This window comes from Ammospiza nelsoni, chromosome Z (assembly GCF_027579445.1).
Source record: "Ammospiza nelsoni isolate bAmmNel1 chromosome Z, bAmmNel1.pri, whole genome shotgun sequence".
Classification (NCBI taxonomy): Eukaryota; Metazoa; Chordata; class Aves; order Passeriformes; family Passerellidae; genus Ammospiza; species Ammospiza nelsoni.
Window position 1 is genome coordinate 36,246,594 of NC_080669.1, and position 18,472 is coordinate 36,265,065.

General features: G+C 38.4%; 1 protein-coding gene across 2 annotated transcripts in view; it reads left to right on the forward strand.

Moving 5' to 3' along the window:
- Positions 1-18,472, forward strand: part of SLC24A2 (solute carrier family 24 member 2) — a 105,232-nt gene that overhangs the window by 57,555 nt on the left and 29,205 nt on the right. Inside the window, exon 4 of one of the 2 annotated variants that reach the window (XM_059492391.1) lies at positions 13,500-13,550. The exons of the other annotated variant lie outside the window; for it this stretch is intronic. Within the exon in view, the coding sequence (XP_059348374.1) occupies positions 13,500-13,550 (51 nt within the window). The remainder of the gene's footprint in view (positions 1-13,499; positions 13,551-18,472) is intronic. 2 annotated transcript variants of the gene reach the window in all.

An 18,472-nucleotide genomic window follows, 5' to 3' on the forward strand; every position in this document is an offset into this window, starting at 1 on the left:
TAAAGGGTTTCTTCCAGATCATTTGATGCAAGTATGGATCAGACTCAAAGGAAAAGTAGAAAGATGTTATAAAAATTTTTCATTCTTGCTTTAGTCAGCCTAAATTTCCTCAGTATTTCTGCCAGATGAGGACTTAAATCAATTGGTCAAAAACATTGCATCCTTTGCTGAGTCTGTAGGATTTGCAGAAGAACAGTTTATGAGAGCATTAAAAAGTGCCACTCTGAAATAAAAAAATAAGTTTGAAAGGTGTCTATCAAAGCTACCACATACACAGGGACCCTGGCAGGCCCTGCACTTGGGCATACTCCTGACATCTTCCGCCTTCTTGTCTCATTTCCTTTTTCTGCATTTCTCTAGCAATTACTTCTTGACCCTTTTCATACTGGATCACACTCCCCTGCACCCTGCTGGCTCCGTTCATCAGATCTCTTCCCAATCAGCCACCCGCCACACTGCGGCTGTCACAGCCACCTGAACTGCCTGCGCAGTGCCTGGAAAAGTGTGGCTAGTCTGGGGGCTCTGCGCTTGGTTCTTGAGGGCTTCTAGATCACATATTGCCTTCAGAAGTTACATTTCTAACTTTTGCACTGCTGCAGAGAGATACAGCTTTTCTTTCTCTTTAAGTCAGTAATAAAATTCATTGTTACATTCCCTTGAACAATTGCAAGGGAAATGGGGGCATCGGAAGGCACACTGCACTGTCACTTGGAGTTATGTGGATTTTGCAAGGGTGACAGAGAAGAAGTCCATCTGCATCCTCTTGGTAGCAAAAACTGTATAGAGTGTATAAACAGGCCATGTGACTGTTAAAGATCAGCTTGACCTACACACCATTATTACTGCATTAACATTCAGTGTATTTATAGAAAACCAGCTCATCAAATTTACTTCTGAATAATTCATTTGTGAAGTCAGAACCAACCTCTAATGCAATTGAAAGCATATTAAAAATGCACTTGATTGCAAGTAGGATAACATGAAATGAGAGAGTAAGCTTTACTTTCCAAAAATGTCGATAAACAGAGCAGTCCCTATATACTATTGCACACTTGTGAACCTATCCTTCCTTGTCCCTTTTCACATAATAAATGTGGCTTTATATGGCTTGTGGCTGTCTTGTAAAAGCCAACTTGCAAACTCTCCAGAATCAGCAGGCTTGCAAGGTGTTCAGCCCACCTCTGACAGCTGAGTAATATCTGAGATCAGTGGGAGCTGCTGGATATTTGGCTCTTTATAATCAGGCAGGTGTGCAGTCATGCTGTGGATTTAACAGTCTAGACAAGGAAGGCTTCTCCCCTTCAAAATCTTGGTCTCAGCATAAAGCTTATAAGAAGATAAGAGTTCGGCCACTCTAGCAGGTGAATGTGTAGGATGATTGTTAATGAGATGTGAACTTTACATTACAGCTGAGACATCATCATTCATTAAAAATATAAATATCTGTATGACATTAGGTATTTGTTTGCTTTTATCTTATTACAGAAATAATGACCTTGATAGACATAATTTCTGAGGATTAAGATTAATGACTGCCTGTGTTTCTGGCTATCATCAACTCTCAGCCAGTCATTAATCCCCAGGAAATCCTATGCCATATTTGCTTCTGCTTAAGTGCTAGTCTTGCAATCCAGCTGGTCTGTTCATAACAACATTACCCGTATGAATAAGGATGGCATCATCTGACCTGCTGTGTTGGCCAGGCCCCAGTCCAAAATCCAAGCAACCTGAACATAAATCATGACAATCATTGATCATTTGTAGCTGTTTTCTTCTGGGTCCTGTACCTCAGATACCTTTGTCCTAGTTTTGAAAGGGATATTCCTGCGTTATGAAAGTGTAGGTTTTGTAAAGATCTCTTTACATTTTTTAATAGAAGATGGCTGTTTTTTGCAGTGGGAGCAGGGCAAGAATAAGATAGTAGGTATTTTTTATGAAAGTGTGCTGTGAATAGTAATCCTACCTTCTCCCTGTCAGCCGCAGATTGCTGTAAAGATGATTCCTTCAGAAGTGTGGAGGGAGCATTTTCTCTCTGGAGGCTTCTGCAGGTACTCTGTTGAACAGGGAAGATTCCAGCACTGAAGTGAGGATTTAGAGCACCAGTGCAATCTAAGACTACATTTTTTTTCTTGCACAGCTTTATCAAGACGCAGGAAGAATGAGATTTTTTCATTATCATAGCAGCCCTTTTCTGCCTGCTGATAAGGTGCTACAGGCCGGCAAAACATTTCCCACAAGTGAGGATTTAGCTAGTTGCTGACTTTCTTGCTCTGTGTGACAAGGCTATAACTCATATGTAAATGACATCCTCTGCATGAAAATGGGTGTGATATAAATCACTGTCATGGCTTAGTCCCCAGTGAGAAGCAGATATCTTTGGCAATTTTCTCCTATTCCCGTCTCAAGTCCTATTTCCAAAATGGAAAACTACAGGACGTATTTCTGCAGAAAATTAATTGTTTATCTTCTAATCTTACTTTTTTTTTGAAGATATAAATATGGTTCATGTTATTGGTAAGAGAAGTAACCTTCTCTTACATAAAGCTGACATTACAATTCTGTCACTTCCTTCACTGAACAGAGAAAAGTACAGGACTGTCGCTGTTCTGACAAAAAAAAAAAGAGAAAACCTGCATTCATACCTCGCAGGAAAATAAAGAAGAATACTCAAAGTTTTTGACATAGTAGTGAATTATTCATAATGGCTTGGTAGGTGCTGTTCTGTTCCTACGTATTGGTGTTAAGAATTTTCCAACTTTTCCGTTCACTGTGAGCTGTTCTGCTTCATTTGCTCCTGCTGCTTGGGTACTTTTCTTAGATGTCATGAAAACTGTCAGCTCACCCAAAAGACATCTGGCAGAGGCTGGGTAGCCTTTGCCTGGACGGTTACTCAGCAGCCTCCCAATTTTTGTCTCATTTTGCAAAAAACTCATCTTCTTACTCAGCCCGTGGCCTAGGTGAGATGCACCATCATGTCTGTGCTCACTGCCATTGGTGCTGTTGTTTGCTTGAAGCTGTTTATTTGCTGTATCTTCAGAGAAGTAAGGCCAGGCAGCTCAGTTTACACCAGCTCAGGGGTAATGCTCAGCTCCTGCATGTCTGAAGTAGCCTGAGCACTTCCACTTCCCTCATCTCCAGAACATGGGTCTCAAAAATCTTTTTCTACCTTAACCATTCTTTGATTCTGTTATGCAGCAGGACTTGAGTGCACTTCACAGAAGAGCAGAATCAGAGAATGATAGAATGAACTAGGTTGGAAAAGACCTTTGAGATCATAGAGTCCAACCTACCACCTAACACCTCCTCATCAACTGAGCCACGGCACTGAGTGCCACATCCAGCCTTTTAAAAACATGTGTAGGGATGGTGACTCTACCATCTCCCTGGGCATACTATTCCAGTGCCCAATCATGCTTTCAGTGGAGAAATTTTTCCTCACATCTAACCTAAACTTCCCTTGGCTCAGCTTAAGACTGTGTCCTCTCATTCTGTCAGTGGTTGCCTGGGAGAAGAGATCAACCCCACCTGGCTGCAGCCACCTTTCAGGAGATTGTAGAGAGTGATAAGGCCACCCCTGAGTCTCCTTTTCTCCAGGCTGAGCCACCCCAGCTCCCTCAGCCGTTCCTCACAGGGTTTGTGTTCCCAGCCCCTCTCCAGCCTCGTTGCCTCCTCTGGATGCGCTCAAGCGTCTCAAGGTCCTTCCCAAACTGAGGGATCAGAACTGGACACAGCACTCGAGGTGTGGCCTCACCACTCCCTGGCACCATGCCAGAGAAGAAAGAAATACATCTTCAGAATTATATAGGCACAAAAGTATTTTATTTAACATGAAGAAATATGCAAATCTAGACAAAATTTATAGAAGTAATATTGTATGTTATTAACTATCTCTGCTTTAAATAATTAATAAATCTTGAGCATCCTTTAGGCATACCCATGGGCCTGCAAAGAACCTGAGCATCCTTCTTCTTGCACCTTTGTTCTTACTCTGCTTGTCCTTGGCTCTTCTTCTGTCCCATCAAGGAAAAACAGTCCTCTGAGCACAGTGCTCAGACCATTCTAGCTCTCCTCTCAGCTGCAGACTGAAATGTTTGCAAGGGATTTCTGCCAGAGAAGGTGGGGCTCCCTGCCAGCCTTGGATACATATTAGCAGCTGTTAATCAGAATACAGTGTTTTCTCTTTAATTCCTTCCCGTGGTATTCAGTCTGATACGATGGTGAGAAACCAATGAAAAAGACAATTAGGCTAACTTTCAAAGTGTAGTGTCATGTCAGGCAGATACTCAGACTCTTTTTATGTGTCTAGCTTTCACAAAAGTGAGGTGGTTTTGCTCATTAAGGTTGAAAGGGACTTTTTGCATTACAGAATCCCACTAGTCCAATTCCCTGCTCAAGCAGGATCAGCTTCAGGAGGTTGACTATGAGAGCTTCCAGTCATGATTTGAAATGTTCATAAATGTTGATAAATGGAGACTCCACAGTCTTTTTGGGAGACACATTTGAAAATTCCATCCAGACACATATTAGGATGATGAGCAAACACTGCTCATCATCCTAATACGTGTCTGGATGGAATTTTCTGGTTTTTAGTTCATCTCCATTGACTCTTCCCCTGTCAATGGGGACTTCTGAGGGAAGTGTTGTTCCCTTTGTTCTTTCTGTCCTATCAGGTGCTTATACATGGGGATAAGAGCTCCCTGAACCTGCTTTCCTCCAGGCTGAACAGTCTCAGCCTCTCCTCTGATGAGAAGCGTTCCAGTCCCCTCATAATCTTTGTGGCCCAGTGCTGGACTGGTTCTGGTATGTCTATGACTGCCCTGTACTGGTGAGCCTGGGACTAGCCCCAGCATCCACCTATGTCTCATGAGCACTGGTGTAAACAAAATTCCACCTCCTTGACCTGTGGCAGTGCTCTCCCTAGTGGAGCACCCTAAGGGTGCTGCTGGTCACCATTGCTGCAGTGGCACTTTCCTTGCTTTCGGTGGCATGACTCTCCACACAGTCATTTGCAAGAAGAAGGCTTTTTCCTGGGAAAGTTTTCAGACATCTAAATGAGACAGGTGAAGCAGTGAGGCACATCATTCTCCAGCAAGGTCTTCTTTCACCTTTCGCTGCATTTCAGCTATGGTAGAGACCACCAAAATTGTGCTCCTAACTTAGATACCTGTGCTTCCACGATAATGTAGATGAGATGAGTATTTTAAAAGTATCTCCAACATCAAACACCCCATAATGCCAGAGCCAGCAACAGCATAGGTAGAGTAGAAATCCACATGGGCTACATGCAACTAAGAGCACGTCTATTTAAATAGGCAGAGACAGTATTTTAGATAGCCTAGTTCGTATCTGTCAGAGAGACAGAGAGCGACAGAAATTAGATAGCTGTTTCCTCCAATATTACTTAGGACTTCAAAGCCAAGAATGGATAGCACTTGTATTTACAAACTTCTTTGTAACACACAGAAGATATAAATGTCACTGTAACAGCTGTGGAACCTGAGCTGTCTATAAAAATGTCTGCTTTTGGCATAGAGAAAAGTGATGTCTTGGGCTAGTGAAGAGAATTTTATTATGAGGTTTTGGTTCCACTGACTTTTTTTTATGTAAATCATTAATATATAGTGATGATCAAAGAAGTAGATATTCAAAGTCTAAATTATTTTACTGAGTGGATCTATTTAGCTTACGTACAGGAACCATTTCATTCTTGTCATACTTTGGGCATGTAGGTCTTGTTTTTTCTAGGTAGCAGAGGTTGCACTTCCATGACTGTAGGGTAAGTGGGCTTGCAGCTTTTATCCTACCCACAGATATTAAAAACTCTCTGTGTTTTGGTTATACATAACTTTGGGGGCAATGAAAGCCTTGCAGATTTCTCTCAGAAAGGGCAGTTCAGTGGGAAAATTCAGCTCTTTGTTAATGCTCTCCAACTCTGTAGCAGTGTCAGATCTGCTTATCTGCAGAGGTTCCCAAGACTCAGAGAGAAGGCACAACTCATTGTTGTGTTAGTTTCATTGAGAAGATTTCTACTTACATAAAATTGAAGCATAGGTCTCCCTTTAAAATCTGTATTGATCTTTATAGGTGGAAAAATTTAATAATGAAAATTTTCTGATGCCTTTTTAATTTAGTTTTGAATCTGAAATGTAGTCCTTGTGTTGGTTTTGTTGTCAGTTTTCACAATTTACTTCTGCATGCCCTGTTTTGTTGTTTTAACTTCAATCTACTCAAGCTGTACACTGCAGGCAGAATTCTTGTTTCTCTTCTTCAAAATTTTGTATTGCCCTGTTCTTCAGACAGTGTATTCTTGGGATTTCCTACAGAGAATGCAAGGAAGACATATAGAATACAAGGCATGATCCCAGCACAGGGTACAGTTGTCCTGACTATGTATTTACATGCTTAATGGCTTTAGCTTCATTTTAAGTTTCTTCCTAACTCCGTATTTCTTTGTGAAAAATATGAACAACAGAGAACATAAGCAATGTATAAACCTGTACAGGTCAGGGAATAGTAGTGTCTGTGAGGGACTTTCCACTGAAGCTGAAAAGGGGGAGATTTCCTTTAGTACAGCTTGTACATGACAGATGACTTCGTCATGCACAAGTTGGTTGGATTTTGTGACTGGCTAGTGGAAGGAAGGCGTGCTGTCTGCTGTTGTTCTCCTTGGATATGCTGGAAAGCAAAACAGCTGAAATTTGTTCAGTTGGAGTTGTAGGTTTCCAGACCCTACAGTGTCTGGGCCAACAGACACTCAAGGAAATCCTGATCCCACTAGAATCAGTTGTTGCACTCCCAATATCATCAGCAGAAGGAGGTTTTCACTTCTACGCCTTGAAATTCCCATTTTCATGAAGATTTGAAGGTAAATACTGTCTTCAAAGTCAGCAGGAATTGTGTTTGGTCCTGGCAAAGTGAATTCTGTTATATTGGTTGTCTTTTGGTGTTGCTGCATTGTAGAGAATGTTTGACGCTTGTCTTCAACAGTTGATGGCAGATGGAAAAAGGTATCTTATGATGGAAGAAGAAACAAAGCTCTCAACAACAAGCAATTTCATGCTTTTCTTTAATTTAAGCGAAATAAAAACACCTAAAAATATCAAAATCGGGGTCTGACATGCAATAGTAATTTAATTTACTTTCTGCTCCATTGCATATGTCATTGACCATCCCCTTAAAAGCATTTGCTCTTCAGCCCATATCGATTAAAACCCCAACAAACTTCCATTTGTCACCACAAGGAGATTTGTTAGGTGGTATGGACTGAAAACAGTGGATTTTCACTTTTCATTTTAAATGTTACACTAAGAGCAAAATAATAGCAACTTCTGGATGTGTCACTATCTTAAGCTGCCCAGAACTCTGCTGATATGATTGTAAATTCATTTAGTTATATTTCTATTCACACTCCAGCTTGATAAAATTGCAATAAATCAATTATATAAAAGCAAACAACTCTAGTAAAATTATTTTTAGGGCAAAACCACCTAAAATAAAAAAACAAAACAAAAACAAAAACAGGGCAAGGACACATGAGGACAGAGAACAGGAATAGAAGGCTTGCGATTTAAAGGGATGAAAGGTGACCACGTTACTAGATGTGGTCACCTTTCATGATGCACAAAGTAGTAAATGATTTAGTTACTCTCAATGTACTGCCAATAGCCAAGTACCTGAAAGACTTTATTTATAATATTTTCTGAATTTGTTTAGGACCTTTAATAAAGCAGTATTAGTAGTAGTATAAGCAAAAAATATGTAATTCTGAAATTCAATGCAATTTTAAACTTTATTACTTCTATCCAAAAGGGATCTTTTTGTATTTTCCACTGAAATAGCTCAATGGCAAAGCCTCCATTTTTGAAAAACTGGCAGCTGGAAGGTCCACAAGTGAAAATGTAGGGTACAGCATCTGATTTTCCAGATGTAGTAGGAGAAGAAGTATTTTACTTTTTAAAAGAATTTTTGTTTCGTCTGCATTCTGCAATGATACTACGTACAAACTCCCACAGCAGTCCCAGTCTATCCCAGATGGGATATAATTACTCAGTAAGAAAGCTAAGATGTTTAGGAAGTTTGTAAATGATAGGAGTCAGAATAAGATTAGATTCACTGAAAAAAATTATTTCCAATAATTGTTTCTATTTAAAATTCACTATTCCTGCTAGCCTTCAGTTGGTGGGACTTTTGTATATTTTTCCTCTAATAGTGTAAGTAAAAAGGCATTTTCTTTTGTTAAAGATCTGTTAGAGGTTAGGACTCTCGTTTTAAAACTGTAACATTTAACAGTTTTAATCTTCACTCGATCTTTCACAAGTTCTTAGCATCAAGAGATCTTTGTTCCTAATGTAACATCACTGCTGAAACCAAATCCAACTTTGATTCCAGTTTAGTTTGGATAGTCACTGCAACTTATCTAGAAAAGTTTTAAAGTGGCTTTCTTTTTCTGTTTTTGGCTGAGACTGATCATCTAATCAAATTTTCTCAAAACCTTGACGTCTAGCAGAAAAAACAGTAAAGACATCCTTGTGCTCCTTGATGTTATCATATGAATTCCTCTAATTCCTTTGACCAAATTTTTTGCCTTCTTTTTTAAAAAGGCAAATTAAAGAAGCCTTGACACCTTCATGACTGTAGAAGTCAAACAAAAGGAGTGTCTAGTAAATACAACCATGTAATTGTGCTAAAAATTATGGGGTTGCCATCAGTAATTTCTCTTTACCAGTTTTGTTTTAGATAATAGATATATCAACTTTGAAACTTTTAATGATCTTGGAGGAGTGTGACATGAATTCTCATACAAATATATTTTTTATGGAAAGTGAAAGTCTCATGCTTGTTGAAGAAATCCACAATTAGTTTCTTTCAGTCTGACTTTACATGAAGGGATACATTTCTCACAAAAGTCAGATTCTGACTTTTCCATGAAGAGATACATAACTTTAGTAATGCAGGTTGTTGTATCTAAAATAGCTGTATGGTTTATGAGGAGTTCTAGAAGCAGGCTAATTTCTGGCCTTATTTGGGTCAACAGCAGTCTGTAGCCAAGATTTTAGTTGCAGGAGAGTGGAGAGAAATATTGATTCTGCTTTTCTTCTATGGCAGCCTGGGGCTGTATACTTAAAAGACAGAAATTAGTATTTCATCACAGACAGTATGTACTATACTTAGTGAGAGTAAAATAAGCTGAGTTATTAGCTATCTTATTTAATAGAATCATAGATTAGTTTGTTTGCAATGGATGTTTAAAGATCATCTAGTACCATCTCCCTGCAACAAGCAGGGATATATTCAACCAGTCAGGTTGCTCAGAGCCTTGTGCACCTTGACTTTGAATATATCCAGGCATGGGGAATTTACCTCATCTCTCTGAACAGTCTGGCCCATTGTTTCAATGCCCTCCATATAAAAATTACCTTCCTTATGTCTAGTGTGAATCTACTTTCTTTCTACCACAGCAACTCCTACTAAAAAGTTTGTCCCAATTTTTTTTGCAGTTCCCCTTGAAGTGACAGGCTCTATGGTCTTTTCAAAGCCTTTTCTTCTGTATGCTGAACAACCCAAATGTTCTGTCTTCTTAGGAGAGGTTCTCCATCCCTCTAATCATCTTGGTGGCCCTTCTGTGGACTCTCTCCATCAGTTCCATGTCCTTGCTGTGCTGGGACCCCAGAGCTGATGCAGCCCTGCAGGTGGGCTCTCAGCAGAGCAGAGCAGAGGGGCAGAATCCCCTCCCTGGCCCTGCTGCCCACACTGCTCTGGATGCAGCCCAGGACACGTTTGGCTCTCTGGGCTGGGAGTGCCCATGGCTGGGTCATGTCCAGCCTCTCATCCCCCAGCACCCCCAAGTCCTTCTCAGCAGGGCTGCTCTGATCTGTTCATCCCCAGCCTGTGCTGGAACCAGGGACTGCCCCAACCCAGGTGCAGTGCCTTGCACTTGGTCTTGCTAAACCTTTTGAAATTCCCATTCCCATTTGTCAAGGTCCCTCTGAATGACACACAGTCCTTCAGATGTGGCAACTGCATCACTTAGCTTGATGTTCCTCAAACTTTCTGAGAATGCACTTGATCTCCCCTGTCAATGTAGTTGATGAAGATATTAAATAAGACTGATCTCAGAGGGACACCACTCATTGCCAGGTGACCCTCTGGATGCAACCATCCAGTCAATTTCTTTCCACTTACACAGATACATCTCTCTCCAATTCAGTGAGAGGGAACATGAGAGGATCTTACAGAAGTCCAGGTAAGTGACATCTGTAGCTCTTCCCTTGTCCACTGATGTAGCCACTCCATCGTAGAAGGCCACTAAGTTGGTCAGGCAGGTCTTTTCTCTTGGTGAAGCCGTGCTTGGTGTCTTGAATTTGAAATCCCAAACAACATAGCCCTATTAATCAACAATATTTTCTGTTTGCTTTGATGTGGTGTGACACCTACAAACACAGTAGAGAACAGTACATAGTAAGACAAATGTTGCTGTAATCCTTCAGGAATGTCAGTCAGGATTACTAGGAACCTTCTGTTCTTTTCTGGTGTAAAAATATGCAGGAGGGAACAAATTAATTCAGTGACTCTGTAACTGTTGGGGATCAACTGTGAAGCTGCATCTCTGCATCCTCTTTGTTTCATGTGACCAGCAGGGATGCAGGCACTGGCTGCCATCCAGTCTATCTACTATGACCTCACCATGGGAACTGCATAGCACGTTCACAAAAACGGAATTGTCAAATTTTAATTGTGTTGGATTAGGGGATAATTTTTCAAGTACCTTTTTCAATTCCATTTGAAACAAGATTACTTCTAAAGCTATGAAATTTTTCCAATTTAATTTTTTTTCCTGAAAAGTACTTCATTTTCTATTTACTCAAAGTTATATTAAACAGGGTATGTCTTGGTTAATGGGAGAACTCAAAAACAAAGAGCATATTTAGTCTAAATTTTACAGCAGAAGTACCATATATTGGAAGCGGACTGTGCAGAGGCAGATCTGTCATGCTGCCAAGCAGCACTGACCTAAGTAGTCCTAAAACCCTCAAGTATAATACATGCAGCTGATGTTTTCTGTGTAGTGCATTGCAGTCAGTGGGCTGATGATTGTATAAAGAGTTCCTCTCTGGGTATAGGACTATAAGCTTTGGAGAGCATAATCTCACCAGCAAGATTGGAGTTTTCCTGGAAATAATTTTGCTAACTGCAGGAATTAACCTGGTATAATCCTTGGTGTGTTGAATTGCTGGAGTTCCCAGAACATGATTATCATCAGCATCATTAACTGTCATGCATCACCTTGTTTCTCTTCTCTTTTGGTCTCTGTAAGGTCAGATTGACCCTGTTTTTCTTTACTGTTTGTCTTTTATCTCTCACTTCAGATGGGAAGTAAATAGATTTAAATGGGGTTCCCAGTATGTGAAATGTCCTGCCTTGCTTCTGCTCCATTTTTTCAGTTTTTTGTTTTGAGATTTAGAATTCACAGTTGATCTTGGTTTCCTCTGAAATCTCTTCTGTTCATCTGCAGAGTCAGAAGCCTCATACTATTCTGTTAATTCTGAAGTTTGTTGTGTGGTGCAATGCTCTCCTCAACTTTGTTCATGCAGTCCCTCTCTGCTAACATTTTGGTCTCCATGTGCCTGCATTTATTTTTTTACTTTTACCCTCCTTTTGGTGGACTCTTTCTGGCATGTGTGTTCCAGTCCTGTCCTCGATCTCCAGTGAATGCCTCAGCCCAGGTTCTAGCAAAGCAGACCCCAGACCCATGAAGGGTCAGTGAGAATAAGTAGAAGCAAAGGTGCTGCCCATAGATTCAGCAAATATTGAGCCCTAATTAAATAGGACAAGTAGCTCCAAATGCTGTATATAGAGCACCTATATTGAAGTTATTGGGAGCTCTTTCCAGGTAAGGACTAAAATTAGTATGGTAGGACAATAGCTTCTTATATGTACTAGTAGCTGCAAAGATTTTGTTGCAAGACTAAGAAAATTTTAAAAAACAGTATATACTTTCTTTATTGCTGTAAAAGAATATATTAAATTCTGTCTTTAAATTACATTTTTCTTTGCTTTAAGAGAGACTTAATGTCCTATTCTATTTGGCTTACTTACGGGCAAGTAAGACACTACATTTTACTAGCAAGAGTACATGAATACTTGTAAGTTTCTTTGTAATATGCCTATGAAAAATTATTACAATCCAATCATACTTACTAAAAAAACCCAATGATAATATCCTGTATATTTTAGTTACATGGCATAAGGCATTCTCTGTCTCTGGAAATGATGTAAGATTTCTCTTTTTTTAAATGTATCTCTCAAAGTGTCAGATTTGATAACATCCCAGTATTTTACAGTTAAAAACTAATAGCCACATCTCTACTGAAATTCACCTTTGTGAAAAATTGTTGAAAAATCATCATGCATCGTTGAAAAACAAAATAATTGGATATCATTTTTGCATTTAATTGCTTAAGGTGTTTCATAAATATGAATGAGAATATTTGCAAAGAAAAAAGCATCATCAAACTGTTAAGTATTCACTTTTTAATGGTTACATTCTGTCAAAGGTTAGATGCTCAGAAACTCAATTGCAAATCTTTTCATAAAAATGATGCGTGGTCATCCACAAATTCCTCAGCCAGACCATTTACAAATTCCTCCTTGAGACTAATTTTTCATTGTCCTGTTTTGTAGGTTTATATTAATTATTGTGTTTATGCATACAATAACACGTATGCCAAATGTTAAGAAAAAAGCACTTCAAAAAAATAGTGTAAAGCCACTGTGGTAAAAAGGTGATTTTATGCAAGATTTTATCACACAGAAACAAACAGTAGTAGCCCTAAAGATCTGGAGGCCTCTGCATTCCATTCTTTTTTCTGCTCTGATAGAATCTAGTAATGCAATATTTTCAGATAGATTGAATGATTTAATGAATTAAGGTGTCATTTCACCTGATGAGGCAAGTAAATATTTTTCTGATTTCACAAGTGACAAGAGAGTGGTTTAATTAAGTAGCCCGTCTAAAGCCAGGCAATATCAGCACTAGTATCAAAACACTGTTTGGGAGACAGCATTATGAGCAGCTCCTAAAATTACATGTTTTGAAATTTTTTTGTTTAATTTGGATACAGACGTATTTGAATGTCTGACCTGGGGAATGATAAATGAGCTTAGTTTGCAAAATTGCTGCTCTTTAGGTAGTCTCAAGGTTTATTATCTTTTCCCTGATGTAAAGGCACCAAATGGCAAGAAACTTGAAAAGGCTAAATTTTAGATTTCAGTGCTTCTCCTACATCTCACTTTAGCAAGTTTAACACTTTAGCTAAAGTCATTGACTTGTGAAATTCTGGAGGGGGAAAGCAGTGCCATTTCTGTAATCTGTGTTTCGTTGTCCTGGAAAATGTTTTGCATAATCACTGTTCCAGTTTATGAAGCACATGCAAAAACATGTACATTTCTTTAATGTCTGCTGGTTCCTTATCTCTGTGTCTTTTACTGTGATGTTATAGAGCTTGGATCATATGGAAACCTAAAATATTATGACACAATGACTGAAGAAGGTAAGAAATATTTTAGAATTGTTTGTATGAGCTTTTTTTGAAGCCCTCTGAGTGTCTTTTTTGTGTTTACATTTTTCTTTGTTTTTCTTGGTCCTATTTTCATTTTCTCCATTTTTGAATAACTCATTTTTTGCATGTGTTTATTGGTGGCTCAATCAGTTACAACTCTTTTTTCAAGTCTTTGTTTTCAACATTTCAGTTCTGCTATTTCAGGTAAGAAAATACAAGGGGATACTTTTTGCAAAGAACATATGCAAAACCATACTTGCAGATTATATGGCACAGTATAACATAGATTGTAGGTGCTTACTTGATGCCATGTTTTACAATGCATTCAAGAAGAGAAATTAATTTATAGATTTTCCAATCAATTGAACAATTGCTAAGTGACTTCAGTTTACTGTATTATTGAAGAGCAATGAATAACCTTTAAAAACTGGGCATGTTTATTCCTGGAGTATTAATTGTATGCTTGATTGCAATGCAAAAAAATTGCAGTTTGAAATCCTCATTCTAGCAATTTAAGAAGGAAGTAATTAGGCTCAGTGAAATCTCAGGAAACTTTTCTGCTGATTCAAAAGCACTGCAGTTCTATCATACTAATTCAGGAAAGAAGCTAACTCCATAATAAATTTCCAACACATGCTTTTTGTCCTAGTGTGATTAGCATTTCTACAATTTGGAATTATCCCTGAACTGAGACCTGATTGTCTGTAGGATCAAGGCCTCTTGTCCGTCCTTCTGATTATAATTCCAGACAGATGTTTTCATTATGTTAAATTTAGAGATTAGCAGCATGTTTGGGGATGGGGAAAATCTTGAGGCCTGTAGAAAAGTTAGCTACCTATTCACACTTGTTTTTAATCTTGGGGATTTAGGACAAATAACAGTATTTGTATAATAACAGTGTTAATTCTCTCTTTTTAAAAACACAGTTCCTTTTTAGTGTTGAGTAATCTTGAAGATTTTAAGAGAATCTTCATTGCATGACTTACTCATGATCATTCCTCAGGGAGGATGGAAAGTGATAAGGGCTGTTTCCCTCTTTCTGTATTTGCTGTTGGTACACCAATGTAACCACCTGGTTCTGGGGCAGGCTGTGGGAGGGGTCCCATGCACCTTTGTACCAGGTGTTGGAAGATGCTGTTTTCATCTGTGGCAGGCCTGAGCTCATAGAATGGTCTTGCCTCACTTCGCTCCATTGCCCAGATAAGCATCTGGTTCACAGGGGTGGTACCAATATAAAAAAAGATGTCTGAAAGTAGATTTTAACAGGCGGACAGTGGTGTCTATGTTGCTTAAATACACCTCTCAAGTACCTGTAAGGAGCCATTAACCTGGGCCACTATGATATGGCTACCAGAGATAAAGCTTTGCAGTGTGTTTTACTTCAGTCTTCATTACAATCAAGATAAAAAGGCAATTTCTTAGTGTAGCCTTAAATGTGAATATGTTAAGATTTTTATTTTTTATGGCGAAGTATCATATCTGTTATTTCAAAAGTAGCCTTCTGAGATTCATAAATACTCTATTGGCATCTAAATGTAGTTGTAGGGAAACACTTTTTGCAGTATAATACATACATGGATATATATTATTCCTGTGCCTATGCAGAAGTAATGCTTTTAATATTCAATGTCACCTCAGAATGCATTTCTCATTAATAAATATTTCAGAACCATAGTATAGCCACAGGAAAAATCCAGTAGCAGAAATAAAAAGTAAACTCTTTGTCTTTAGAAACACTAACATTTACAAGAGTCTATGATGCAGTTTACCTTCTCAAATACAACCATCATAATTTTCACTTGTCTTTCACGAGGCAAGTAATGGTAAGTGTATCTCACAAGTTGTATTTTGATCAAAGTGTACTATGTACTATGTTTTCAGCTTTCTGTTTGGATTTTCTGAAGTTTAGTTGCTATCACTCTGCATCACACTTACTTGCGTTACCCATTTACTTCTTTCTCTTCCTTTTTGTGACTGAGGTTTTTGTACCTTTTGCACAGCAGCTTAGTCACAGGAATACATAAATCCAGTTACAAATTCATTGATTTTTTTGTGACATCCTTATGTCCAGTCCTCAAGCCTGGAGTAGAGATACAAAATATTCTTTCAGTTCTCCAGTAAAGAAACTCAGGTGCCTTTATTCTTCCTGCTGCATCAGAACAATCAGGGACAAGAATCAATGGATAAGCTACAATACACAATCAGATTCATCCTAATGTCCAGAGAGCCATTGTGCTCCATATATTAGAAACTGATTTCTATTGTTTTGGTCATTTCTCTTTGGTCTGAAAGTGACTTTAAGTTAATTTTACATTAATCAGGTCAAACTGAGAGAGTAAATGTGTCCCACAAGATGAGAAGAGACCCTCACTCTAATCTTGTGCTCCACCAATTGTCTACACCATGACAAAATTGCATGTGTTTTCATTTGATACTTCTGCTTGATCTTAAACGAGAAAGCATGTAAGGTGGATTTCTGGATTTAGATTGGTAGTCACTCACTAGTTATCTTCCACAGCACGTCATAAGCAGAATTAGTAAGTATAGTTCAGAGTGCTCAACAGCCACAGATTTGACATGTTCAGGCTCATGAAAGCTTGGCTATAGCTAGATAGATGCAGTATGTTTCCTTTGATCACAGACTGAAAACAAGGCAAGTGGTAGAGTCTTGAATTTTTTAAATGAGTGAATTTCTGAAGAACTGTTTTCACATCAAATCAGATATTTTTCTGACCCAGGGAGCCTGTAGACTGCAATTTAGTTTGTAGATAAAGGATTGGCTTTTTAATATATCCTTTATCAGGAGGAGAATCTCTGCCAACTGATGCCAGCTAGAGTTACTCATGCAGATCAACACATATCTACATTATACAATAATGATTTGTTTGTATCTATTCAAACAAAAACCAATGTAGTTTTAAGCTACTTTCTTTGGTAATCATCTGGCCTTGATCACCTCTTCCTTCTGCTTCATTCTTTGCAAACTAAAATAGGCTGCCAAATCTGTTGGAGTTTAGTGAACCTAGATTAACTAAGAATTTTGCTGTGGCGATCTGTCCTATTTTAGGTCCATGGAAGCATGCATTGTCATTCATCTAAACTCTCATTATGCCACCTGTTGTGAAAAGCTCTGTTACATAGTCAAACCATAGTACATAGGACTGTTCCAGAGGAAACACAGGCACCTACCTTCTAGAAATAAGAACAGCGACATAAAATGCTTGCTTTTTTTAATGACCCCACCTAAAGATAAGAAACAAGACACGAGAGAAGACCTGTGCCTAAGTTGACCTTTGTGGCTTTCTGAAAATTTGAATGACTTAGATACATTCTCAGGTGGTCCTTTTTCTTGGTGGCTCTGTGCTTCCCCTTAAGTGAAAAAGTTTTGGTTTAGTTTAAAGGAGGAAAACGGTAGAGAAAGGGAGGGAGGGCGGGAAGGAGCGAGGGGGCATTGCTCTGTGGTCTTTTCTATATTTCAGTACTGTCTTCATGCAGGCCAGTACTACTGGTTTTGTCAGTTTCATGTTTTTGATAGTTAATTATGTTTTTTAATAATTTCCTTGCACTTTTGTTACCTACATAGAGTGAATCTAATCAAAGGTAATGATGTAAAACAATGTAAACTGAATAATACATCTAGTGAGAAATAAAAATAAAACAAAAAACATTTTCCATTGCATGTGTTGATTTTAACTTTCATGATAGTGACTTACAACTGTGGAACAGTCTCCTGAATGAAATGGTGTAACTCAAAATCATTAAAAGTCAGTGTCAGAAGTTCTTTCTAAAGTTGCTGAGAGGTTTTTGTAAAGGCGAAAAAAATGGATGTCACATTCAATTAAACTAATCTAAACCACTGTGAATCTCTGTGAAGACATTTTCTTTTCAGTTCAGTAGTGGCCATGTTTCTCTGTTAAGAAAACCTACGCAGCTTCACACAGTCTCTAATAAAATACTAGAATATCCTTAGGTTCTTAGAATATCCTTAACCTCTAAAACTGGACCTTCTATTGAAAGGTCCTTCACCATCTTGGAATAGGTGGGGACATGGATGGCTCCACAGATAGTTTTCAGAAATGTGCTAGCTGCATCAATTTCATTGCTTGCATAAAATGCATTTCTATATATGTGGCATCGCAAGCTGAATTCTCAAACATATAATGCTGAATTGGAATCTGAAAGCTAGCACAATACTTCAGGAGACTGAAATTATATCAGGCATCTTTTAATATCTACTCATTCTTCTGGATAAGTAGTTTTAAATGCTGCTACTCTTTCAAAATAAGTTAGGAACCACCATGACTCAGCATTTCGGCCTAAAATATTTGAGGATATGATTCATATTTTTTTCTGTTTTTTTCTCTTTTATGCTATCACAAAAAATTCCTGTTCTTTCTCTCACTCTCTCTCTCTTTAACTCTTTGTTACTTCTTCCCATTTAAATAGAATCTCTGCCTCTTACCCTGTGCAATGAAATAATGAGATGCCTTGTTATTTATGATTGTGTTCTATGCTTAAATACTATTCTGTAGGTGTTTAACTCTGGGTGCCAAAAAATATAATATTTGCAAAACATTGTGAATTGCTAATTTTGATTTTTGATTTTTGATTTTTTTTTGAGCATGATGTATTTGTGAAAAGGTGAGGACTGCAGAAAGGACAGTATAGTTTATTAAATATTTGTGGTATTTTTATTACTTTCCAAGTGGTTTGCTGTTGAGAAATTAGTTCCACTTCCCAGCAAATGATAGCTGCCTGTGAATTGCTCATATGCTTCTCCATGTACAAAAGTGTGGATACAGGGGTGTGAAGCTTCCATTTTAAGCAGGGAAGAGAGGATTTCTTTCCTGACTAATGATTTATTCTTGTATGCTTGGAATTTCTCCAAGTTTTTAGCTTGGCAAGAAGTGACT